Source organism: Vidua macroura, chromosome 5 (assembly GCF_024509145.1).
Source record: "Vidua macroura isolate BioBank_ID:100142 chromosome 5, ASM2450914v1, whole genome shotgun sequence".
Taxonomy (NCBI): domain Eukaryota; kingdom Metazoa; phylum Chordata; class Aves; order Passeriformes; family Viduidae; genus Vidua; species Vidua macroura.
In genome coordinates, this window is record NC_071575.1 from 20,547,895 (window position 1) to 20,572,718 (window position 24,824).

General features: G+C 52.4%; 1 protein-coding gene across 1 annotated transcript; it reads left to right on the forward strand.

The window, feature by feature from the left end:
- Nucleotides 1-816: 816 nt before the first annotated feature.
- On the forward strand, nucleotides 817-22,309 carry CARD10 (caspase recruitment domain family member 10). The gene is made up of 23 exons (XM_053977485.1): nucleotides 817-910; nucleotides 1,062-1,208; nucleotides 6,558-6,654; nucleotides 8,272-8,552; nucleotides 8,869-9,006; nucleotides 9,348-9,673; nucleotides 11,527-11,709; nucleotides 12,061-12,216; nucleotides 12,336-12,461; nucleotides 12,607-12,801; nucleotides 12,901-13,038; nucleotides 13,753-13,868; nucleotides 14,112-14,152; nucleotides 14,834-14,954; nucleotides 15,423-15,603; nucleotides 16,433-16,556; nucleotides 16,909-17,149; nucleotides 17,438-17,507; nucleotides 17,836-17,935; nucleotides 18,256-18,414; nucleotides 20,372-20,493; nucleotides 21,135-21,250; nucleotides 21,480-22,309. The coding sequence occupies exons 1-23, from the start codon at nucleotides 817-819 to the stop codon at nucleotides 21,685-21,687; spliced, it is 3,480 nt and encodes a 1,159-aa protein (XP_053833460.1). The 3' UTR covers nucleotides 21,688-22,309.
- The last annotated feature ends 2,515 nt before the right edge of the window (nucleotides 22,310-24,824 follow it).

A 24,824-nucleotide genomic window follows, 5' to 3' on the forward strand; every position in this document is an offset into this window, starting at 1 on the left:
CTCTGCCCTCTCTACAGAGACTTTGTCCTCTTAGCATGTACTCAGCTCTTTTCCCTCATCATGTCCCGGACAGGTTTGCTCTCCAGCCCAGAGGAAAAGGTCCTGATGTAGTCCTGACCTGTCCCTTTCCCTGATATGGCACATGTTTAGTATGAGTGTTGTGGGGTGGTATCGCCCCTCCTGCCTCTCCTCCATCGGCATCTGGCCAGTCTCAGCCTGACAGTGACTCAGGGACTCTGGCAGCTGAACTCCCTGGGGCATGTTTATGCAGCAGCTCAGGAGAGGAGCCATACAGGACTTGGATCATCTCAGGGAAGAGGAAGGGAAGATGGAAGTGGTGTTTTCTGTCTATGCTTCTTCTTTTTGTCCTGTTGAAGCGTTCAGACTATTTCTGAATGGGGTTGAGCAGAGCTCTCAGCTAAGCAGCTGATGTCTTGGTGACAATTTGTGCTTCTGAATTCAAACTGCTTACAGACAGTTTGCTCATCTCTATGATGACATCTGAGCTGGTTCTTCTCGCTGTCTCAATGTCTTTGCCTTCATCTGCCCTGTGAAGACAAGCCAGAGTTTGCCTCTTGGTCCTTTTTTGCTCCCATTCTAAGCTAATATTCCTGGGAGATGGTGGAAACACACTTGGTCTGGGCAGGTGGCCTTGTGGAGGGCATCACTAATGACCCTGCAGTGCAGTGGAGTCTTCTTGGAGAGGAGGATGTGTAGTGTCTGGGGAAACCTGTCCATCCCACAAGGCTGGAGCTCTGCTGGGGGTGGAGTAGGAGTGTTCTGTTTGCTCTGACTAGGTGGGTGTCCACATAGGTGATGGAGGGGATGGGAGGCCAGGATGGAAAGGGCTTCTCCATGACTGTTGGGGGAGGTCTAGAGGAGGACATAGGGGAGATAGAGAGGAGAACTGGTACATGTGGGAGTGCAGAGGAATGGCTGGCTGTTACAAAGCTATCTAGACACATTGATTTCTGTTCTGCAGTCTCATCATCCCTCTCTGACTTCTAACCCAGACTGATGACCCTGCCTCATTTAACCCATTTGCCTTTCTCTGGCTGCAGGTCAGCTACTTGTTTTATCCAGCCAGCCTGGATCTGGGGCAGACCTCATTCACTATGACAGACCTATATTCCAGAAAGCAGAAGTGGGACTCAGGGAAGTACAGACTGCCCATTTCTACTCCTTTCCTGCTATCAAGGCTGGGATTGGTGAGAATACCTGAGTGGCACTGAAACCAGCAGGACTGAGACATGCCCAGGGTGTCAGGAGCACTTGTGGGGCCCACAGCCAAGTAAGAGTCTCAATTCAGTGGTCTTGCAGGATGCTAACTGGAGACATTGTCATTCCCAAGCTATTTTTTCCCAGGATAATGCTGAGGCCCTATTGTGATTAATGCTTTGAATGTTGGTTTACATGCAAATCTGTCCCAAAGTTTCGTCCTAAGAGGTGGAAAACACTACTTCCTACTTGTGTTCGACATCCCAGTTTCAAAGGGGTGCAGCACCCAGCAGCTGGGTGAGGTTCATGTGGTCACATTGACCTCTGGTGGCTGCAGCCTTGGCGTGCAAGGAGGCACTAAGGCAAACGGGCTGGGTTTGGTGAGCTGCTGCTTGCTTCAGTTGAAATGCCGTTGAGTTTGTTCCTTCTCTAGGCTCCATTCCCCACTACCTCTCCTCTTAGACAGTAATTTGTTTTCCTCTCGAGGCAGGTAACCACTCTTTGTGAGTACACCCTCAGTCCATGTGGTTCTTGTTCCTGAGAAACAAATTCTGCTTGCACACAGCCCAGTAAACAACAAAGGCAGATCCTTTATTGGAGAGCTGAATTCACTCCCAGTTTCTAGACAGAGTGGGTCATATTTGGGGAGGGCAGACTTGTCCCCTGTATTCACTGTAGCCTCTGTGCTGTCACTCTTCAGACCCTTCTTATGCAGCCGAGGGCAGACTTTAATGGTCCTCTTGTAAAGGGTCACCAACCAGACTGGATTCACAATGACCAGTGAGATGGACTCTTGGTTGGCTTATATTCTGGAGAGAGAGGGGAAAAAAGCTGAGACTAATCTCACTGGGATAATGGTTTCAGAATAAAGCAACTGCTGAGTTGAGCCCCTTTGCCAGGGGCAGCTGGGCAGCCTTGGAGCGAGAAAGCTCATCCCAGTGACCCTAATCCCGTCATTCTGCTCTAATTCAGGTCTTCCTTGTGACCCTGCACACCTCTGGTGCCTTAAGGAGGACACAGATTTCTTGCCAATACCTTACCAAAAGGCTCCCACATGCTTTTGCCTCCTATAGCTCCAGGCGATGGGTGTGTTCGTGTGATGAGGGGGAGGAATGCTGAAGGAAATATTTGCTTGTTTTGCTATCTCCACACAGATGCACGCATTTCCTTCCTGCTATAAAGGCCACTCGGTTTTTGAGGGGGGGCCTCATTCCTTCTCCCTTCTGCAACCACTACTGTGAAGGGAATAAACTGCTGTCAGTGTGCTGCAGCGGTGTTACATCTGCTATTAAAAGTGTCGGGCAAAAGAGCAGGTAGTCAAAGTCCTTGCCAAAGCTGTTAATATTAACACTGACTTGGAGAGGTGTCATTAAGAAAAGCTTTTTTTTTTCTGTGTGTGTTAACTAATCTGGCGTGAAGCAGTGTATGAGCCAATTGGACCAGGCTAGAGTCGATAATTCTGTTTCATAAGTCCTTTTGTGTTTTTGGCATTTGTTTTGTTCCACACAGGAACAGAAACTGCAGAGAGTTTTTTCATGACACCAAATCGTGTTGGGACAGCTATTGCAGGGTGGAAGTTTTTATTATTAGGGGAATTATTTCAAACTCACTTCCTCAACCTGACTTGGGAGATCACCCTGGAGACCTTAGTAAATCTCCCCCCTAAAACTTCAGTGGAAGCCGTCTCTGCAAATTACCAGGCTGCAAGAAAAATAGTTTATTTTGATTGGGGAAGGAAAAAAAAAAAAAAAAAAAAAAAAAAAGAAGAAGGACCAAGTAAGAAATATATTGCTGAAGATGTTCTGACTGGCTCACATTCTGGACACTGTGTGGGTAGGCAGTTTCAGCTTTGTAAATTTACTGTGCTTCCCAAAACACAAGGCAAGACTTTACAGAGCACCCAGCTCACCATCTGTAACCACACCTTGAGCTTTGTACCAGTGGCATTTTAGCCACACAATCAGGAATTTATTGAATTCCTGCCCCGCTTCAGACCTTCCTAAAGCTATTTCCAGGCAGGGGCAAACAATGCAGTGCTGAGGCATGGCCAGCCCAGCTCTCCACAGCACGGGCTCACTTGCCCCTGCGGGATCCCTCTGACCTCTTTGTGCCATGGGTCACCCCACACTGCAAGATTTCTGCAGAAAACCCAGCAGCCTGCCACACTCTGTGGCCATGTGTGCTAAGCCCCTTCTCTGGTGGTGGAAAGGACATGTGACTCACCATTTGCTAACTTGTTATAGATTTCCTCTGTGAGCCCGTGTGGCTTGGAAAGTTTTACCAGCACAACTATTTTGGTTAGGATTTGAAGAAAAACCCAAAACAACAAACCAAACCAACAATACGAGAACAAAAAAACCCCACCCAAACACCCCAGTGTCATTCCTAGTGTGAACTCAAGTGTGCCAGCACTAAAGCTGGTGCTACTGCTAAAGCTATTTTGGAAATGTAACATCTGGCTGTGAGCATGTACAGTCTGGTGGGACTGTGTGTCTCCAGCAAACTGGCGTTGTCTTATACAACTGAAGCTTCCCTCTAAAGTGTGAGCTTTGCACGCCTGTGCCTCCACAGCCAGGCCAAAAAAACAAGTATGGAATATATTGTTCCTCTCAGGAGCTGTTGGGATCAGTTACCCAGCCCAGAGCCAGGGGTGGTCTTCTTGCTTGTGGGGTACCTGCCAAGCTCAAAGACTCTCCATGAAGAAGAATAAGTAATGGAGATTGTAAAAAAAAAAAGGAAATTAGTCACTTAGTCAGTCTAAGGACTTGCCCTTATTGCAGTACCAGCCAATTATTGAATTATTTATTTTTCCCTGGACTTGGATGTCTGAGACTCTTCCGTGGGCAACCTAGGGTGAAGATATTTCTTTAGCTGTTCTTGATGTGGGACCTGCTCTGTCTGATGTCTGAGTGCTCTGAGTCACAAAGCAGTGTAGCCACTGCCCATGGGGTCAGGGTGGGTGGAGGAAGAGGATTTCTTTGTCATCAGCCTTGAGTTGGTCTCTGTGTGAATGAGAGAAACCAACTCTTGCTTTGGGACTTTCATCAGGATTGTGAAGATCTTATCTTCTATCACCACATAATACCCAGCTGGGGAAGTCTTTTCACCAGAGAGGGAGAGACCTGAGTTGTTTTGGAGAGAATACCTAGCAGGCAAAAATTGACACGGCCTGAGTCAGAATGGGTTTCCAGCAGGTAGCCTTGCTTGTACTTGCTTTTAATCACTCAGCTGGATGCCTCTGGCTGGAGGTAAGGGCTGGAGACAGGAGCTGTGCCCTGCTGCTGGTGGTCCTGGGTCACCCTGTGCCCTCTGTGTGGGAGCTGTGCACTGCTGGGCTTACAGGGGAGGGGAGGAGGCTGTTGGGACCCCTCCCAGGGTGGGTGAGTCAACAACAAATTCATGTGCTCAGAGTGTCAACCAGTGCCTGTTGGGATGGATGCCATCCAAGGGCAGTTTGCTGAAAGCCCCACATGCGTGCACGTGCCTGGCGTTTGCTCAGTATCTGTGTATATTTTGCAACAAAAAGACTGTGTGCTCTGTGCATCACGCAGATGCACTCTCAGTTCCCAGGTGGTGGTTGTGCTTGATTTTGAAAGGAACTATGCAGCATGGGGAAAGGGTCTCGTGAAAGCCTCCCTTCCCTCAAATCACCTTACTGAAACTGGTGCAGGAGCCCTGCCATTGGCCCTGGAGGAGGAACAAATGAAGATGTTCACTTTGGGTGCAGCAGAAATTCTTTAGGAAAGGGTGGGCCAGTTCATACATCTGCTTCTTCACTTATGTGAATGAGGAGGGAAAGTTTTCCGTGGAGAAGTGGGGTCTAGAAGCTGCAGTGGTGGGGTGCTAAAGGCACCTCCCTTTTCCGAGTGTGTTGGCAGGGGCAGGAGCAATGCAGGGCTCCTTCATGTTGTGTTCAGAGCCCTGGAGGGATGCACAGCAGTACTCTGTGCTACCCTGTAGCCTGACTCCAAGGCTGGGGAGAATCAGGGAACTCTCATTTCTTATGAGCTTGATAATGCATTGGGAATTTTTTGTACAGAGCCTGCACTGCATAGCCTGGCTATTGATGTCTGACACAGCTGAGAATGAAGAAATGAGAGTGAAATAGGGTTGCTAGAGAAAATGAAGAACAACTTGGCCTTGAAGGGGGAAGCTTGATGTTGGTGTCCAGTTCCATCTCTCTCAGAGCCCTCTTTGTCCAGTGGTATGCATAGATTTGGGCAACCGAGTATGTGGCAGGTGTGGAGAAAATCTATGCAAAATCTTTGGGATGCTGTGTGGACACAAAGGTCCCCTCCACTTGGACCAGAGGAAGGCTTCCCAGCATCCACTCCTGGCCTGTGCCAGGCCCAAGTTGCAAGCCCCTGCATGCCCTGGAGTATATCTCCATCACACTGCCTGAGGTCTCCACACCCAGCTCCACCCACAGACACGGCTGAAGACTGGGGCCAAAATCTAGCCTGTGGGATCTCTTCTTGGCCTGGATCAGGCATCTTTCCAGCACTCTCAACTTCTTCCCCTTGCTTGGATCCCCCCCTCCATCCAGAACCAGGCCTACAGCTTGGGTGGCCTGGCTACAATTTCTGCAGCCCTGGAACCAAAGGAAGCCTCTCCTTTTGAATCTCTTCTTCGTGGAAGAGCGCGGGGGGGGGCTATGCCTTGCCGAGGAGACCCCCATCCTGCCCGGGCAGGGTCGTGGACAAAGCGGGCACCCCCTTCCCCCGCCGGTCTATCGGGTGCGTTTCGGAAGAGAAGTGGCCGGCGAGTCACATCCTTCCGGGGAGCAGCTCTGTCCCGGGGCTGGGGACCGAGGTGGGTTAGGACGGGACACACGCAGAGAAAAACCCTTCCCCGGCGCGCCCAGGTGAGGAGCAGCCGGCGGCTCTCAGAAACCGGGAGTGGCCGAGGGGGATCCGCCTCCGCCCGCCCGTGAGTGCCCCGCGACCCGCGGAGGTGGGCAGAGCTAAGCTCTCCATAGCCCGGGGGGGCGCCGGCTTCTTTCCAGCCGGCCGGACGAGGGAGGGAAGGAGAGAGAGGGAGGGAGGCAGGGAAAGAGGCTGGGAAAGTGCGGGGGGTGGGGAGGGCGCTTCAGACACACCTGCCGGGCGGCGAGGCGGCAGCCCGGAGCGGAGCGGGAAGCGGCCGCCCGGAGCGGGGATGGCAGGTAAGGGGCAAGCCCCGTCCGGGAACGGGGTCCCGGGGGCGGCGGAGCCCCGCCGGGCACCCTGTGCCGCGGGGGCGGCGGCTGCTCGTCGGCGTCGCCCCGGGACGGGAGTTTCGCACTGGCTCGGGAGTGGTGGTGGTGGTGGGATGTCTGCGCTTTTTATCCTCTTCCCCAGCCACCTCCTCAGGAATGGCCTCCGGCTCGGCGTTTCTCGAAGAGCGCCTTCAGACCGGCGAAAGGGAAGAGCTCCCTCCGCCCGCCGCGGGAGAGGGGTACTCCGGGCGGGAGCGGGGCTACCGGCTCTGGAACCCTCTGCCCACCCCTCCCCTCTTGTTCTCTCCCTCCCTCTCCCTTTCCATCTCTGCCGAGCCTGCCCGCCGAGAGGCTGGTCGCGGCTTGTACAGCCGGCTTGAGTTTCTTGGAGAAAGAGTTTGACTAAAAGGGGCAAATCTGCTGTGAAGTTTGAAACAGCTCAACTTCTGTGACCTGCTGCTGTGTTCTCCACCAGCACAGGAGGTCTCTGTGGTCTATGTGACGCTCTCTTGCATCTATGTGACAAGAGTCTCAAATGAGAGTTCAATTTCTGCTAGAAACACTGGTTTTATTCAAAATAGAACAATCCATATCTGTATTTGTATTTAGGCTCCTAAACTCTTTGGTGCAGAAAATGAGACACCTGGGAATCTTTTGTGGTGTCATCAATTCTCTGTTTCTGCTATCTTTCATCCATCAGACCCCAAGCCTCCTGTGCTTGTATCTGGAGGATTCACTTCTGTGCAGCTCTCTTAGCCATCCTCCTTCTTGTGCTGGCTGTCAGTCTGAAATACCATGCTGTAATTTGCACCACAAGTAAAAAAACAACAACAACAACAACAAAAAAACAAAAACAAAAACAAAAACAAAAAACCCCAAAACGACAAACATAACCCCACCCCCAAATTTCCAAAGAAAAGGAAAAAGACTAGGATGTTTCCTTTCCCCATAGAATGTGAACCTCTTCCCTGCCCCTGGGGATGTTTGTGTGCCTTGGCTACCAAAGCTGGACTTAATGCCAGCACCACAGCAGCAGGTAACCATGCACATGTTGGAGGAAAAATGGCTTCTAAGTCTCAGGAGATCTTTGCTGTGCTTTGCCTTGCCAGCTAAAAGGATTTTTGCTGGCCTGTGAAGCAGACTTCATTTCTTGAACGAAAATAGATCCAGCTATAGATCAACACTTTTTGAGTTGATCTATAGCTGGAGAGAGAGCACATTGCACATACCTGCTCCATCACAGCTTGTAGGACTTAATGGAGCAGGTTCACCATGGCTCTGAGATGTTTTGGCCCATTCACTTGAGGGGTTCCCTCTTGCTTTATTTGGTTGGCAGAGTGCTTGCCTTGTTGCTACATATTTTCAGGGCTCCGTACAGCTGTGTGGAAGATACACCAAAGATATGTGATTCCCTGCTGATTCCAGTACCTGTAGCCAAGCTTCTCTGTGGGATGGTGCCCTTGAGAACTTGTTTGGTCACCAGTTCTTGGTTCACAGTGCCAGGGATTCATTTGCTGGATGCTTTCCAGCCCCAAGTATGAGAACTCTTGGTCCTGAGAGTTTCCCATTCTCAGGGGTGGGACAAAAAAGAAGGTGTGTGATGACTGGGGGGATTTAAGAATGTTTGAGAGATAAGGATGATATCTTCACTAGACTTCCTACTATGCAGGCTTCTAACTCCCTTTTGTACCACTTGCCTTCTACATATCTAAGGCTCTAGGTGGACACTCAAGATCTTGCTGAAACCATTTTTATGTAAAATATTTTCTAATGTATCTGAGTCCCATTTGCAAGATTGGACAAATGGATCATTTGCAGGATCATACCTTGATTCGTGTTGTCCCATGCTTACTTAGGCCTTCTACCTGTGCTTCTCCATCATTCCTCATCATTTTATCCTTTCCTTTTATCCTTCCAGCCGTGGAGAATGCGCCTCTCCAAGCCAGCAGCCTCTCAGAGCAGGAGGAGGAGGAAGACACCATCTGGGAGAAGATTGAGAGTGCCCGACACCAGCTGACCCGCTCCCTGAACCCGGCCAAGCTCACCCCATATCTGCGCCAGTGCCGCGTCATAGACGAGCAGGATGAGGAGGAGGTGCTGAACTCGTGCCGATTCCCTTGCAAGAGCAACCAGACAGGTGGGAGAAGACGCAGACTGGCACTTGGATGGGCCTGGTTTGGGGGGGATAACCTGGTTTTGACACAGAGTGGATGTTGCACACACTGCACTGCTCCCTCAGCTTTGTTGTTCTCTCAGGTGCTCTGTACCCAGGGCCTCCCCCTGCGTGCACACAGAAGAGAGCAGTGCTCTCACCTCATTCTCCTCTAACCATTCCCATTTTTGTGGGTGGATGTAGATCTGATGGAGATACTATTTTCATATCATGAAGTGGTGCTACAGTGTTCTCTCTGTTTTGCAGAGAATTCATCCTAGCTCTTTATCTGTTCTTCCAGGTTACCTGATGGACATCCTTCGGCGCCGTGGAAAGCGAGGCTACGAAGCCTTCCTGGAATCCTTGGAGTTTTACTACCCAGAGCACTACACACGGCTCACGGGGAGGGAACCAGCCCAGCGCTGCTCTATGATCCTGGGTAGGAGCAGGTGCTCTGTTCTCCCTTCAGCTGCTGCTTGCATAGGAAGGGCCATAAAATTTTGTGCAAGTTCACATGCCTGTGTAAAAACTGGGTTCATGCTGGCTGTGTGTGAGGAATCCTGACAGTTCTGTACTCTGGCCCCCTCCCCTCTGGCAGGGAGGGGGCCACGTGTACAGGTGTGACAGACTGTGGTGCCATAAGCCTGGGACAACAAGGGCTGCAAACCCTCAGGGGAACTTGTCACCTCTTGATGCAAAACAGAGCATTGGGTAAATCTGTTTCCTGGGGTTACCCCTATTTCAGCAGCCAGGAACAGATTCTTCTTTGTCTCTCCCCAGATGAGGAAGGCCCTGAGGGACTAACTCAGTTCCTGATGATGGAGGTGAAGAAGGTGAGGGCTCAACGGAAAGAGCACCTGCTGAAGGAACACCAGCTCCAGGTGAAAAACCAGGCATTGGAGCAAGAGCAGGTCCGGCTGGAGCAGCAGCTGAAGGAGCTCCTGAAGGTGCAGGAGCGTTGCCAGCGGCTGAGAGAGGAGTGGGACTCCAACAGTGTGGAGCTGCTGAGGCTGAAGGACGAGAACTACATGATGGCCATGCGCTACGCGCAGCTCTGCGAGGAGAAGAACGTGGCCGTGCTGCGGAGCAGGGACCTGCAGCTGCTGGTAGGATCCTGGGGAGCACAAGGGTGGGCAGCAGGATGTGGTGGGGGTCTGACGGCTGAGAAGGATGCACATGGCTGTCCACACGTGGTGGCTTGTGAGCACGAAGGAGCTGATGGCACACAGGATGCGTGATGGGGATCCTGCCCTGCTCTTGGTGGAAATGTGCCCTGCAGAAAGGCTGAGGCATGGGCACAGTGCAGGAGGGTCGCCACTGCCCGGGGGCAGCTGGAGATAAATCACCAGCTCCTGCCAAGTGATGTAGTTGGAGGTATATCTCTAGAGGAGCCAGAAGCAGGACTGATGCCTTCCCTGGCATCCCCTGATACTCAGCCTGGCTGCTGGCACCACAAGATGCCCTGTGTGCTCCTGCCTGTGCTTGCTGCCCTGTGCTGCCTGCACTGCTCTCTGGGCAGCACAGGCAGGCAGCAGGCAGCTCCACGCTCTCAAGCTGTGTGTTTGTATTTACTTTTTCCCCTTCGAGGGTTTGCGTTTTCCTCTCCCTAGGGAGGCCAGTGGCTGTGCAGCCACCCCCACTGGGTGTGTGTGTGCTGCCTGGAGCTGCCCAGCCTGCCTTGCTGAGCTTAGGAGCCTTTTGGCCCAGACTCCATTCCCCTTGCCACTCCCCACCGCCTCCTCATGTCTCTCATGACGTTTGTAAGACTCATGCCCTGCATAGCTGCAGGAATTTGTGACACTGCACTCCAGCTGCCAGGCTCTCACCTCCTGCAAACATGCACACATTTCCTGCCTAGGCAAGGACAGCCCTACCTTGAACCTATTAATAACCTCTATTTTTAAGTGGTCTGCTGCCTCCTGGCATTCCCCCTACCAGTCTGGGCCTGGACCTCTCACACAGCCTTGTGATTACCTTTCATACCTCATTCTGTTCTGCCAGTGGCAGGATCTTCCCCTACCTTTTTTCTGGTATTCCTGCCAATGCCAGCTCCCCTGGGCCTCTTTGGAGCAGGGAGGAGAATCACTTGTAGGTAACTGTGGGCTGAAGAAATACCCCTGGAAGCAGTGTCTCAGCTTGCCTTCCCCTCCCGACTCTTGGGTCCAGAAGTGTCTGGTCCCCAAAAGTCATTGTAGATCTTTTGGGCAGATTCACAGAAGTAATTCAGTTCCTGAATCCCTCCGTGGCAATTTTGGCAGTGCTTCTTGATGGCTGTAATAAGCTTCTCCTGTCCCATTTCCTCTCAAAGCCTTACTTACCTGTGAAATTGGTTCTCTGATCAACCTGATCAGTCATTACAGATCTGGGAGGACCTTTCTTATTCTTAAAAGTCGCTGACCTCTGCTGTCTCCTGTGATATGTTGGTGGAGGAGTGTGGGACCAGGCCAGGGAAAGACGATGCCCCTGTAGTACTCTGCAGCCTCCAGCAGCTTGAACCTCAAACACCTCCCAGGCCAGAGGTGGCCTCCCACACTGAGTAGCCTCCAGTGGATTTTGCTGCTGTGAATTTGTTTCTCAGCTGCTCTATGAATCTTTGAGATACTCACAGCTGATGGCCCTGGCAGCGCACCAGAGGTCCCACGTCCACCCACGGTCAAGGCCAGCTGCACTGTGGATGCTCCAGGGTAGCAAGAAAGTTTTTGCACCAAGAGATGATCCTGAAAGTGCTTATGCAAGTGTGTCTTCCTCCTTTCCCTGAGGGATAAGCTTTTGACTACAGCTGTGTTGCTAACCTCCGCCCAGCAGCAGGATACTCCTTCACATGCTTGCCTGTGGTTGCCTCCTGTGCCTTACTCACCTCCAAACCTGTTTTCTTCTCAGCACCTTCTCTGCTTTGCTCTCCTAGTAAGGCAGAGGTGCAGGGCCATGTGTGTCAGACTGTTTCTTCCCTGGGTTGCAGGTGGACCAGCTGAAATGCAAAGTCTCCAGCCTGGAGGAGGAGTGCAGCCTGCTGCGGAAACAGGCATCGGCACCGCCCCAGTGGGAGGCGGAGGAGCGGGGCCACCCTGACACTGTGTCTGAGCTGTGGGCTGAGAACCAGCGGCTCACGGCATCGCTGCAGGAGCTGCAGGGCATGTTGCAGGTACCTGCTAGGGCAGGGCAGGCTCCAGGTCACCTCCTTTCCTGAGCTATCTCCAGTGCAGTTTACATAGCCACTGGAAAGATGGGGAAATTGTTGGTTTGGGCTGGCCTGTCCCATCCTCCGAGCATATTGCTTGGCTGTGGTGGCTGCCATTGCATCTGGGTAGTGACGAGTGCTTTTTTCCAGCTCTGTAATTCTTGGTTGGGCTCACAAGTGTGACTTTGTGCCTTGGACTGCACAGCCAATTGATGCTGGATGGTGGTGACAGTTGTGCCAATCTGCCAGTCACAGTCCTGGTCTGTTGCGCCCTTGGTGCTTGTGGTGCAGTGACAGTGCCCTCTTGCCTCTTAGAAACCCGGTGACGGCCCAGTGCCAGGCTCTGAGCAGATCCTCCTGGACATCCTGGAGCATGACTGGAAGGAAGCCCAAGATGATCGGCAGGATCTCTGTCAGAAACTCAACTCCCTGCAGAATGAGCTGCAGTGGGCCGAAGAGCTGAGGGATAAGGTAGAGCATTCATCACTGCCTCTGTCCCTGCACTCCAAGCAGAGCCTGGAATAGAGGAGAAGGATGCTGTAAAGCAGTTGCTTTCAGGAATGCTAATGCTCGTTGCTTGCTGTTACCAGTACCTCCAGGAGGTCGAAGATCTGAAGCTGAAATACCGAACGCTGCAGAAGGACTGTGATCTCTACAAGCATCGTATGAACACAGTGCTGCTGCAGCTGGAGGAGATCGAAAAAGAGCGGGACCAGGTAAATTGCTTTTGACTGCCCAGCAAGAACAGGGCTCTGGATACCTCTCCTTCCCCAGTGGATCTTGTCCAGCTATGCCAGGGTGGGAGGTGTGGATCAGCAGTGCAGTTCCGTGTCTTTTCTCACTCAGTCTGGCTCCTTGCAGGCCATCCAGAGCCGTGATGGGGTGCAGCTGCAATACTCCCAGAGCCTGATTGAGAAGGACCAGTACCGCAAACGTGTGCGGGCCCTGGAGGAGGAGCGGGATGAGCTCCTAAGCAAGCTGAGCCAGGCAGAAGGGCTGAACAGCACGCTGGAGGCACAGCTGCAGCGGTGCCAAGGCAGCCGCAGCCTCAGCAAGGTGAGGGTGGCTAGAAGGAAGGGGAAAGAGAGAAGGCAAAGGGGTCAGGACTGATTTCTGGAGGATGCAAATGGGATGATGGACTTCCTTCTCTCCCAGATGTGCAGCTCTTCCTACTCCCTCTGCTCCAACCTCAGCAGCACCTGGAGCCTCATAGACAACCCTGCAAATGGACTCGTGGATACCCTGGGGACTTCTGTTACCCCATTCCCAGGGGATTCAGCCATTCAGAGCATGGTGAGTGCTTGACCATGTGATGCTGGCCCTCAGCTGAGGTCAATGGAGACACTGCTCAGGAAGGGCACACAGGCATTGGAGTGGCTTCATCGTGAGGCTATGACTTGGTGGAAGATGGGCCATGGGGTGGTGTGTAAGGTGTGATCAGATCTCAGGTGCAAAGCTCCCAGTCTCTAACAAACTGGCCAATGCTGCCCTGAAGTGTGTGAAACCCTTCATTCCATATGACACCCTAGAAACCAACATGTAAGATGCTATCCTCCCTAAAATGCTGTTTAATTTACAATGCTGGAGGAGAAATCCAGACTCTTTTGAGCCCTATAGCAGCATCATATTGTTTTTAAGGGAGCCAGGTTCTTTCCTTTGACTCCGTGAACTGTCATCCCAGACCACCCTGAAATGGCCACAGGTTACTCACACCTCTGGGTGTGTGGTGGCTAAACCAGAAATATAAGGACAAGGTTTGGTTAGTCTATTCATCTGCTACCGCTCCCACAGCTTGTGCTTTGCAAAAAGATGGGGATGCAGTGTCATGGATCTCTAGCTGAGCTATCTGTCTGGGAAAACAAGGTGCTCCTGGGAGTTTGGAGGGATGTGGATTATCCTAAAGAGAATTGTGGTAGCCAAGGAGCTGTTTGCTCCCTTGGCCTGAAGGGAGGGGAGAAATGGTGCTGGGTGTTGGTGTTAGAAAGCATGTCTCTCACTGTGCCCAAGGACGAGACTCCCGACAGTGAGAAGGATATCAACCGCCTTTCCACCTTCCCCTTCCCTCCCTGCATCGGCTCCATCCTCCGTCGGCAGCGGGAAGAGAGGTGCATGCCCCACAAAAGGTGATTGCTGAGGGCTGCTTGTCTCCTCTGTAGGGGTTGTGGGGTCCAGGAAGAGATGTCTGGCAGGGTTAGGAAAGAACCTGGAGTGGGAACTGAGTGGAAAGGCTGTTTGGAAGTTGTGTGGTGGCTCCAGGGGTGCTTGGGGGTGGTGGGCAAGTCTGTGGAGCTGAGATTGAGAATGGAATGCAAACAGGCTTTGGAAAAGCCACTACCTTACAGATCCATTTTGTATCTTCTTTTTAGCTTGTCCTGTGGCTCCTTTAGCAGCATTGAAGATTCAACAGGTACAAGGCTTTCCTCAATGGGCTTAGCTAAAAAGGAGTGGGGGCTGTGGGTAGAGGGGTTGGACAACTGACCCTCCCTCACAGCTCTGCTTTGTGCAGCTCATTGTGAGAGCTCTGAACCCATAGTAGCATGGTACTATGGGCCCTCATATCCCCTGTGCCTTGTTGGGCACAGCAGCTGGAAAAGCTAGCTTTTCCTCTGCAGAGCAGGTAGCTATTTGCATCAGCTTTGTTTGGCTCATGGAGAGCTATTGAGGAGAGTAGGTAATAGAAGAGGGAAATACCTTTGCCTTGGGGTGTTACTGGATACTCCCTTTATCTGCTACTACCTGTGTGATGGGTTGTAAGTCTCCTGAAGAGGAGCATCCTGCAAACTGGTGCTGGCAGGTCCTGTGGTGGGTGCTGGTGGCTGATCTCTGGGCACATCCACATGACCCTGGTTGCTGCCGCCTTCTGACCAAAATGCTGATGAAGGGAACCAAGATTTGCTTGTTCTCAGGGAATATGGGAAACCCTTTTCTTGAGGGTGACCATTCAAAGCCTCCCTACAACCTCAGTTTCCCAGTTAGATGCTAGAAAATGGTCAGGAGAGGATGGCAGACCCTTGCCACCCCCAGAACACCAGCTCCCTGCAGCACTAGCACAGATAAAGTGCTCCCTCTCCCTTTTGCTCTTTCCTAGGCAGCAGTTTTCCTGACACCTTGTTGGGGGCCTTCTCCTCTTCTTCCAGCAGCACCTACACCAGGGTGAAGTCAGAGATCTGCTTATCCACGCTTTCCAGCCGCAAGGAGGTCACCAGGAGGTGACTGCTGCTCTCTGAGCTGGGCACACTGTGGTGGTGCTTGAGGGGGCATTTTGTGGTGCCAGGGACCATGCTTGGGAGACCCTTCCTTTCTGCCCCTCCCTTGCAGTTGCAGGCCCTTTCTCGCTAGTGGGAGAGGAGAGAAATGAAGATCCTATAGTCCTTGCTTCCTAGCAGGACTTCAATTTTTTGCACTGTGCTATTGGTTATGGCAGGGGTGGAGCTGTTGCTCTGGGATGGACATGCATCTGTCTAGGTAGGGAAGGACTGTGGGAGCCCAGCTTGCCTTTGGTGGTGGGGCTGGTGAGATAGAAGGGGCTGTGGGGCTTTGTTAGCTCTGTGTGCCCTAATGAGTCATGAGCTCCATGCTGCAGTAAACACCCTGTAGCTGGACACAAGCCATGGGAGACTGGCTCTTAGAAAAGGCAGTAAACCTCCGTTGCCAGACTTGGCATTTCTCCTTGCCAGGTCACTGGTGGTGCAGCTCACTAGTGTGGGTCATCCCAGCCACCCCTCACCCCAGGAGAAGAGGCTCGGAGCAGACATCTCCATCCTTGGAGGGAACAGGACAGGAATTTATGTCCAGTGGGTCAAGCCAGGCTCGCGGGTGGAAAAAGCAGGACTCAGGGAAGGGTGCCGGCTCATTGAGGTGAGTCTGGGAATGGGCTCCTTTTGTGGGTTTGCAAAGCACCTTTGATGATGCAAGGAGTGCAGAGTGATCCCCAGTGCAAGATGACCTCTATCCAGCTTGAAGTCCACCTCCATTTCTCTTATTTTCCAGGACTGCTCCCTGTCTAGAGCTTTACACAGCACAAACACCCACCCAGGTCTCCTGGCACTTGAGTGTACTTGTGCATGTAAAAATGCCAAGACCTTCTGAAACCCTTCCTTGAGCTGTGGGAAGGGAGAAACAAAAATGAGTCACACAATTAAGATGCCAGTACAGCTTTGTGTCCCTTGCCTTTGTGTCTGTCACCTTGTGGCTTTTCAGAGCAGTTTGCATCCTGCATCCTGCACATGCCCATTGCAAACCAATCAATTCTGGAACAAGATTTCTCAGGCCTTTGTGACCCTCCTGAGTTATAGAGAATAATTGCTCTGAAGAAAGCTCCTGGAAGGAGGGAAGGGCATTTGTTTTGCCAAGAATGCCACCACTTGAAATACAGCTGCACTACTTGAATTAATATCCCACCTGTAACTGAAAACAAACCAGTGCTCCTGCTCCCACACACGTTCATGCACAAACACATTTCCTTTCACGACAGCTCATCATCCAGACTGGGTGATGGCTAGCAGCAGGTATTTCAGAGGCAGAGGTGGGAGCCAGAGGCTGACTGAGGATGCCTTGTCCTCAGATACAGTTTTTCCCAGACCTGCCTCACTCTGTAAAACCTTTTGTGTAACCCTGATGGGTGAGGGAGCCTGGGGGTTGCATGCTCTTCCAGCCCTTAGGTCTAATGGCATTGGATCCTTGCTAGCTGAGGGTGCCATCGCTGAAGGAAGAGGTGCTTTCCCTGGAGAACTGCACACGGGAGGTTGCCTACCTGAGCCTGCTGCACTGGGATGAGCCATCTAGTCTCATCTTTCAGCTTGACCAAGAAGGTAAGGTGCTGGCAGCTAGGTCACCTTTGAACCTGAGCTCTCTGCCTCCCTTTCTAGACCCTTCACTCCAACCTAGAGATTAATCTCAGTTATTCTCTCTCCTCTCCTGTTTGGTCCTAGGCCACCATGTCAGACACAGGGGTTGGCCGTAGCTCCAGTAGCTTTCCCTCTCTGGTGTGACTTGTGCATCCTCTGAGTTACGGGACAGAGGTACAGACCTTCTGTCTGTTTGCCTCCTCTGCACCCCAACCCCAATCCAGAGCGTCACAACTGTGCTGGGGACTTGGCTTTCTTATTGGTAACTGTTGTCTACTGCATCCCCACCTGTGGTGACCTGTGTTTTATGCTCCAGGATACCAGCCTCTGCGGGCAGCCCTGGAGGAAGGGAAGAAATTTTCTGGAGACTCGTTCTACGTCCGCACCAACGTGTCCCTCCTGGAGCCGTCGGACCCTTACGCGCTGTGCGTGAAGTGCCGGGAGATCCTGCACGTCACGGACACCATGCACAGAGGCCGGCTGGAGTGGTACTGCTCTCGCGTCGATCCCTTGACCGTGCGGGACCTGGACAAGGGCACGGTGCCCAACTACAGCAGGTAACCGGCGTGAGGAGGGAGGCAGGGGGTACCTGCCCCATTTGTCTGTGCTGCCCATCCCCTAGCGTCCTGGGGCTGCAGACTGGCCTCTCGGTGGTGTAGGATGACTAAGTCTTGTTTGGGGACAAGTGGGGTAGTGTTTGGGAGCTCGTGAGGGACTGGGAGGTTGAGTGAGGGCTTTGATATGCCTATGCTTCAGCAGGACTGTGGGATTGGTGAAGAGGAACCCAGCAGGCCATGGTCCCTGGGGCTTCTGGAGCTGCTTTAGTGCAAATTCTGTCTTTTCAGGGCTCATCAACTTTTGAAGATCCAGGAGAAGCGCCAGATGCCTGGGCAGCAGAGAGGCCACAGAAATAACGTAAGACAAAGAAGCAGGTGATGAGAGCTGTGGTGTGTGCCCATGGCCATCTCACCACTTCAGAGACAATCTGCCCCACTCGGTTGGTAAACCAGCTTGTACAGAGGTGGCAGATACAAGCAAAGCTTTTAGGCCGGGCAGTGTTACTGCTTGGTGGCTGCTTTTCTACCACTTCCCCACTTCCCAGACTAAACCTAATGGATGGCAGTCCTAATCCCTTTTTGTAAGGGTGCTCCATCCTCTTTGCTAGATGGTGTTCTGTAGCTAGTTCTTCATGTGTGTGAAAAGGGCAGTGCTCTCAGCCTAATTGCCCTCACTTTCTCCTCAGCTAAAGAAACGGGCCTTGGGCCAACTGCGTTTGGTGAAATCCAAACCACAGAGGAGCCCAGAACAGCCTCCCCAGCAGCTGTGGCTGGACCCCTGCTCAGGTGAGCTGTTAGTCCTTTCCCTGCCCTGTCACCCTTGGAGAACCAGTTGTCCCCTGGTCATCCAACTTTTTGTGGAGAATAAACTGCTGCGTAACTCAAGGGAGTCCCAGAGAACGGGTAGGGGATCTACATCCAGGGTATCTGTCCATGAGTGAGTGTTGTAACCAGGGTAGGTTCTCTCCTGGGACGTAAGATGGTTTGGTAGGTGCCTCCATGATTCAGGATGAGGAGGTGGTACAGAACAATGGGATGGTCTGTAGGCTGTCCTGGTCTCCTGTGTTCTTACCTTTGGCTTTCTCTTCTTCAATGCTGTCTTCCAGACCCAGACACAAACCTGAAGCCTTACAGCCTGGTGCGCCCTGTGGTGGTCAAGACACCCCGTCCTGTGGTGCTGTTGCCAAGCTGCATTGCACCACGGCTCATCAGGAACCTGCTGGACCTGCCCACCTCTCGCCTGGACTTCCACGTGTGCTCTGCAGGTAGGCAGCAATACACAGCTGCTCAGTCTGTTTCAGTGAAGAGCTGCTCTTTTCTTGGAAGGTTGAGTTATGGTCTCATGGGAGTCTTGGAAAGCCCATGAGATCTCTCTTCAGAGGGTAAGTGTGGGAATCTCTCAGTCTTCCCACGTAATACCTGTTGACAGGTCATTTTTTTGGGCTGAGCATCTGCAAGATATTCCCTGCTATTTGTAACCGCGTCCTATCCCTTTGGCCCACAGGGAAGCCAGCCCTCCCTTCTGGTTACCTGAGGCATGGGGATCTTCTCTCTTCCCTTGAGTGGGTGGTGGTGTAGCATTGCCTTGCTGCTCTGGGTCACTCTTCCCAGAGATGAAAACCATGGCTGGTGTGGGATCTGCAGGTTGACTTCATGCCAGTTCTTCCTGCCCAGGAACAGGAGGATCCAGGCTTAGTGCTGTTATCCCCCTCCTTCTGCCAGTAGATGTGAGGCTGACACACGGCTGAAGAGGCTGCTGGGGAAAGGGCATTTCTCTCATAGGGAATGTTCAGAGAGGACAACTCCCTCTTTCTTCCTTCCTCCTCACTTCTGCAGTGCTCTCTTTTCCCAGTGTTTAGAGTTCTCCCTTTGCCAACTGCAGGACTGAAAAATGAGTTATTTGTTTGTTTGTGGGGTAATGATGGAGGTAGTGAAAAATCTCTGGTTTGCTGAAGGATGGCTCTGAAAATTTTGGCTGCTGGGCTTCTCAGCTGAGGTACTTGGCCATATATCCTGTCCTACTGAGCCCTCTGCAGGGTCCCCCTCACACTGCACAGGGGACCTGCTTCCAAGCTTTTACTGCGATTGGGAATATACAATGAGGGCAAAAACTCCACTGTCCCCTGCTAGTTTTGCCAGCTGCGAGGGAAGGAAAATAATCCATGAGCCCCAAGCAATTTCTCTTCTGTTTGCTGCCTGTATTTTCTTTCGATCTCCCAGGAGAGTCTGCTGCCTGCAAAGGAAACATGGCTTTGCAGGTCTGCCTGGGAAGTACTGTGTCACTAGGCAGAGGATGCCCAGCCAGCCTGGAACCTGGGATAACTGGAACATGCTCTGAACCCAGTTCCAAACATGCCTTCTGCTAAAAATATTACTTTATTTCCATCTTAGGGACAAGCAGCTCCTAAAAGCCTTTTTATGATGCCTCCTCATGTATCCATGGCAGTGTGGGCAGCTGCCTAGAGCAGCATAGTGGGCAGGTAAAGCCTGGCTCCTTCCTCAACCACACTAGGATGCAGGGCCTGTGGCTCCCAAGCCAGGTCTGGGTGTGTGTGTTGTGTCAGCGTCCTTTGGGAGTTACCAGGGGCACCTGGCTGTCCTTGCTTTGACCATGCTGCATCCAGCTCTGCCCCCAGTTCTTTGTCCCAGCATCACCTCTCTGCTGCTTTCCTGGTGCTGGCTGCTGCGTGCTGTCCTGCCTCTGAGCAGGCTGCCACCAGCAAAAGGAGGTTCAGCTCGTCCCCATTTTCCTCCCACTCTCCCAGCATACACCCACTCCTCTTGCTTCCCCAGCCATGGTGCTCACTTACAGGAGCTGTCTATAAGCCTGTGTAGCACTCAAACCCTGCAGAAAATCTGTCTGGCAAGATAAAGTGGTGATTTTTCTGCCATGCTCTGTTAGGGAGGGGTTGGGACAGTGTGGCAGTGGGTGGATAATGTCTGTGAGCCAGCTTAGGCTGCTGTGGTACAACACAAGGTGCTGCTCTTGCCATGAAAGGTGTCTTCAGCTGTGATACCTCACTTGTTGCCTACCAGAAAGCTGCAGGAGATCCATGCCCAAAGTGTGATGCTGTGTAATTAGTCTTGCTCTCCAGAATCTGGAAACACTGAACTTGATAAGCACCAGTGCAGCAGCCAACGTGTGGGATCTGAGGAAGAAAGTGTGTGCAAGAGGGAGAAGGGGCTGACATCTCTCTCTTCCTATTTCCTCTTGGCTTGCAGAGAAGCTGGCAGGAGGGGATCCCAGTGCAACCCACGCTCAGGAGCACCCTGTGTCTAGAACTGCCCCCCAAGACCAGAGGGAGAGTGGACGAATCCACATGATCCGGGAGGCAATGGAGAAGGTGCTGAGGCTTTTGGTGTGGGGAGAAAGGGCCAGGATGGGGCAGCTCATTCAGACTGGAGGAGAGGAGGGGGCAGCTGAGTGGGGGAAGAGGGAGAGTGGTGTGGTGATAGAAAAGGAGCTACTTGCTTGGGGGTTGTGTAATTTGGAGAGTGCTTCAGGTCAAGGTGCTGTGGACTTGTGGAGCAAGAGATATGGATATTTCCCTGAGTCTCTGATGAGCTCAGATAAAATAAATGGGAAATGGGGCTTTGTAGAGGAAGCAGAGGGACATGCCATACTCAGAACTGACCTCCCTGCTCTCACATTCCTCATGTTCACCAAGGTGGCAACAGCTCTGCTCAGGGCAGAAATATGAGACTGTGGGTGACAGCGATGACAAAGAGGATGTGAAGATGAGCTGTGGCTGAGAGAGGGGTCCAGTGAGCTCTTGGGTTGGATTGGCAGTGATGGAGTGGGTGACCCTGCTCTTTAATTCTCCCCTTTTCTATTGGCACTGTCCATAAATCTCACTTTTAATGGAATTAGTATTGGAAAAGCAATGATATTGCACAGTATGGGGTTTGATTTAATGTAACTGCCATGGGCTGGGGTTATTTTTTCTCCATTTAAATCAGTAAATCTATTCAATTTCCTTTCCAGAATAAACACTGCCTGTTAGAGCTGGGAGTTGAGGGTGTGAGGGATCTAATTAAAAGTGAAATATACCCCATTGTTATCCATGTTGAGGTCACCGAGAAGAACGTTAGAGGACTCAGGTGAGGAAAGATGGCGTGGAATGGATGGAGGGTATCATGGGAGGAGAGAGAAGCCCTGGTCTCTGTTCAGAGACAGAACAAGGATCAGACGAGAGCACTGGATGTGTGTGCTGGGATTGGTGCTGTGAGGGGAAAAATTCCTTTCTGTACGTGTGAGTGCATTCCTGGGTGGTTTTGCCACCCCACCTCTTTATGCCAAGGGTAACGTTTGTCCCTGTGTTTTCGGTAGGAGCTTGCTGGGGAAGGCGGGCCAGCGGGACTCGGAGGTGCTGAAGGCGTGCCGTGCTGTGGAGCGGGCTCTCCATACCCTGCCGTGCTCCTGGGCCCAAGTGGAGCCCCATGCCTGGAGCCACGCTGAGGAGCTGCCCAAGGTGGTTCGTGGATGCATCTTCCAGGAGCAAACCCGCCCGCTGTGGATTGAGGAGGGCGATGACTGAGTGGGGGGGTGGGTAGCAAAGCAGCTACTGCCACCTACTGTCCCCAAGAGCTGCTCTCAGAGGTGCCTGCCTTCCCAAGCCCCTCCAGGTAGTGTGTTCTTCCTCCCTGAGGGGATGCTGGTAGCTAAGGCCCCCCAGGGTAGCCTTTCTCATCCCCCTGAGGGCCACTAAAAGCCAGGAAGTAACAGATAGCAGTGCCCCCCCCATCTGAACTTTCTGTATTTCATTGGAAAGACGTCTTCCACCGTCATGGTGGAAACCACCCCTGTGGGCTGTTCCCTGTTGCCTTGGACTGCCCTTGAATGTGGTCAGATTGACAGACAGGGAGCGTAGGGGAACTGTGTGGGATCAGGCTGTGTAGGAGCATTTCTCACACAGATTTCAAGCTCTTGAGCTCTTCTCTCGTCACCACCATCTCCCCTGGCGGTGGCACCGTCTGCTCCGGGGCCTCTCTTCCCATCTACCTCGCCTCTGGCCCCAAGGCACAGGGAGCATGGCTCATACGCCCATGACCCACTGCAGCTCGAGTGACACTAAGGTTGCAACAAACCCTCGTTTTATAGGAGCTGTACTCTTTATTGCTTGTAAATTATTAATGGAGCCTTTCATTGGCAAACCGCCTGTAAAGGAGAATTAAATACCATTCATAATGGGAATGGGTGGCAGGCTGTGGGCTTGTGTGTTACTGGGAAGGTATGGGTGATGCACAATGGGATATTTTTCTCCTCCTTTAGGTGAGACCCAACTGCCCAGCCCTCCAGGGGAAGGAGGGAGCGCTACTGTTGCTCTTGTAGGGCAGTAAGAAGTGTGGGGAGAGGATAGGCTAAGTGTGCCACAGACTAAGTCCCCTCCCTTTTCTACTTGGCCCCTGCTTTTCAATCCCTTGCCCTCCCCAGCACTGATGTTGGTCAGGGTGCTTTAGGAAAGTCAGGGAAAAGTTCACTTGAGTTTTGAATTGTGTCTGGCTGGGGTCCCTAGAGCTTTGCATCCCTCCATGCCCTGGTTAGCGTGAAGTGACAAGCCAGCTAACTCACCCTCCTGGGGGGCAACAAGGAGACTGAGCCCAGCCATGCTGCTAGGACAAAGGGAGACAGTGCCCCTGCAAGGTGGGGTTCTCACCCTGACATGGGGCCAAGAGTGGGTTCAGACTCTGGAAGGGGGGAGACGGAGGCTTTGGGTAGCCAGAGCAGTGCTCACTTAGGCTGCGTGGTCCTGAATCCTGTTATGCAGCCACCATTATCAGATGCCATAGGAAAGGGGTGCCAGGATACCCACGCTGTGGGGAGGTGGTGGTTGTGGTGGTAAGTAGTCTTTCCTGAGGCAGGCCAGAGGAAAATGAAGTCTGTGGCTCTGCCTCATCTTGGGGCATGAGGTCAGGCAGAGTCTGCTGATGCTGGGGTCAGTGGGAGAAGATGGGCAACCAGCACCAGAGTCAAGTCCTTTCTGTGTCCCCCTTGCCCCTGTGGTTTGGCACTGCTGATGCCATGCACTTGTGAAGCTCTGAGCAAAGATTAACTTGCTGATCTTCACGAGTCCCCTGTGAGGTGTTATTTCAGGCTCTAAACCAGTTGCCTGTGTCTTTTATGAGGACGAGAGTGAAGGGGGAGGAAAGAAAATGAAGATTTTAACTTGTAGTCACTAAAATGTAGAGCAAAGTCCTCGCTCTGCCCTGGAGCCATGCAACTCTTCTCTCAGGGAAGGGGGAGGTGACATACACAGGGCTCCAGATGAGAGCTCCCAAGCGGCATCCACTCCAGGGCATGCAGCCTGAGCATCCAGCACATCCAGTCCCCTGGGAGGGTGCTTGCCCTACAGGCAAACAAAGTGGGATTCTTGTTGAGCTAATGAGAAGACAAGTCCCAAAACAAGTTCCCATTCACCTGTCATGGATTTGGAGATTGGAATTTGCATCTTTGGTGGGGAAAAGTAGCGCTTGATTATTCAGGGAAAACACTGTGTGTGAGGCACTGTGACTCAGGGCTTGAAACTTCCTCGTGTCCCTGCTGGCACTGGGAACCAGCCCCAGCCCTATGGGCTAGGCTGAAGGGGGTCAAAAGCAGCCCCTCCACCGTGGGTAGTCAGGCTGTGCTCCTAGCTTAGCTCTTGCTGCCCTCCCAAAGAATCACGTCCCCCAGCACTTCCCTGGGCCATCGGTGCTCTCAGCCACAGGGAAAGGGAGGCAAAGGGAGGCTGCTGGGAGGGCAGCTGGCAGTGCCCAGCTAGCCAAGCAGCAGCAGCACTGCCTCCCCTGCTCCCAGGCTTCTTCCAGGCTCTCTCTTTATCCTGCTTCTCTCCTCTGAGGCTTTCAAAATGCAGCTTTAACTTGTTCTGGACATGGGTGAGAAGTGGAGCAGGGGGCTCCAAGGCAAACATAAATGACCCTCTCTGCCCTGCACTCCCCAGCCCACCTTTTTTTAACCTCCTAAGGGGGTGGCTGCCTGCTTGGAGGAATGAGTCACGGGTTAGGTAACAGGCACAATGCAATTAGCAGCCCTGGGCACCAATTACCAGCTGTAACAGCCTTGTGCAAACCCCTGTAAAGAGTCACTGAGAGCAAGATTTCTCTCTCCAGGGAGGGGATTGTCAAGGTGGCACATGTGACGCCCTGGGAAGTCCACAGTGGACCCCTGCCCAAGCAGAGTTTCCAGGCACCATGTTCTGTATGAGGTAGCTTTGAATTGTATTTGTAATGTCTTCTGGGGCCATCACTAAGGGGCCCTGCCTGTGCCCCACCTCTGCCTCCCAAATGATCTCCTAAGCCAGAGCTGGGAGGTGCTCCAGGATGCCCTGGAGCTATAGAAGTTTCCCTTACAGGTGCCTGAGGCTGCTGGCATGTGGCTGGAGCACTCAGGGAGGTTAATTTCTGGTTCAGGAGCATTGGCCAGCCGTGTGAGCAATCCCAGTCACACCAGGTTCACATCCCTACAGTAATGTAAGGCCTGAAGGTGAATGACTCCCCCTGTGCCCCATATCAGTGTAAGAAAGCATCAGTATTCAAAGGGATCTAAAAATAAAACCTGCAGGGACTCTCCAAAGGGATATGGGAGATGCTCTGGAGATGTTCTTGCTTCAGGGGAAGGCAGGAGTCTGAGACTTAGAGAAATACAGGGGAGAAGGGAAGAGAAATGGATTCAGTG

Excerpts from the sequence above, each read along its gene's own strand:
- CARD10 (XM_053977485.1), top strand. The coding sequence starts at position 817 with ATGGAGGGGATGGGAGGCCAGGATGGAAAGGGCTTCTCCATGACTGTT. Across the intron at positions 911-1,061 it reads GGAGATAGAGAGGAGAACTG|GTCAGCTACTTGTTTTATCC; the intron begins GTACATGTGGGA and ends CTCTGGCTGCAG. Across the intron at positions 12,462-12,606 it reads TCGAAAAAGAGCGGGACCAG|GCCATCCAGAGCCGTGATGG; the intron begins GTAAATTGCTTT and ends GGCTCCTTGCAG.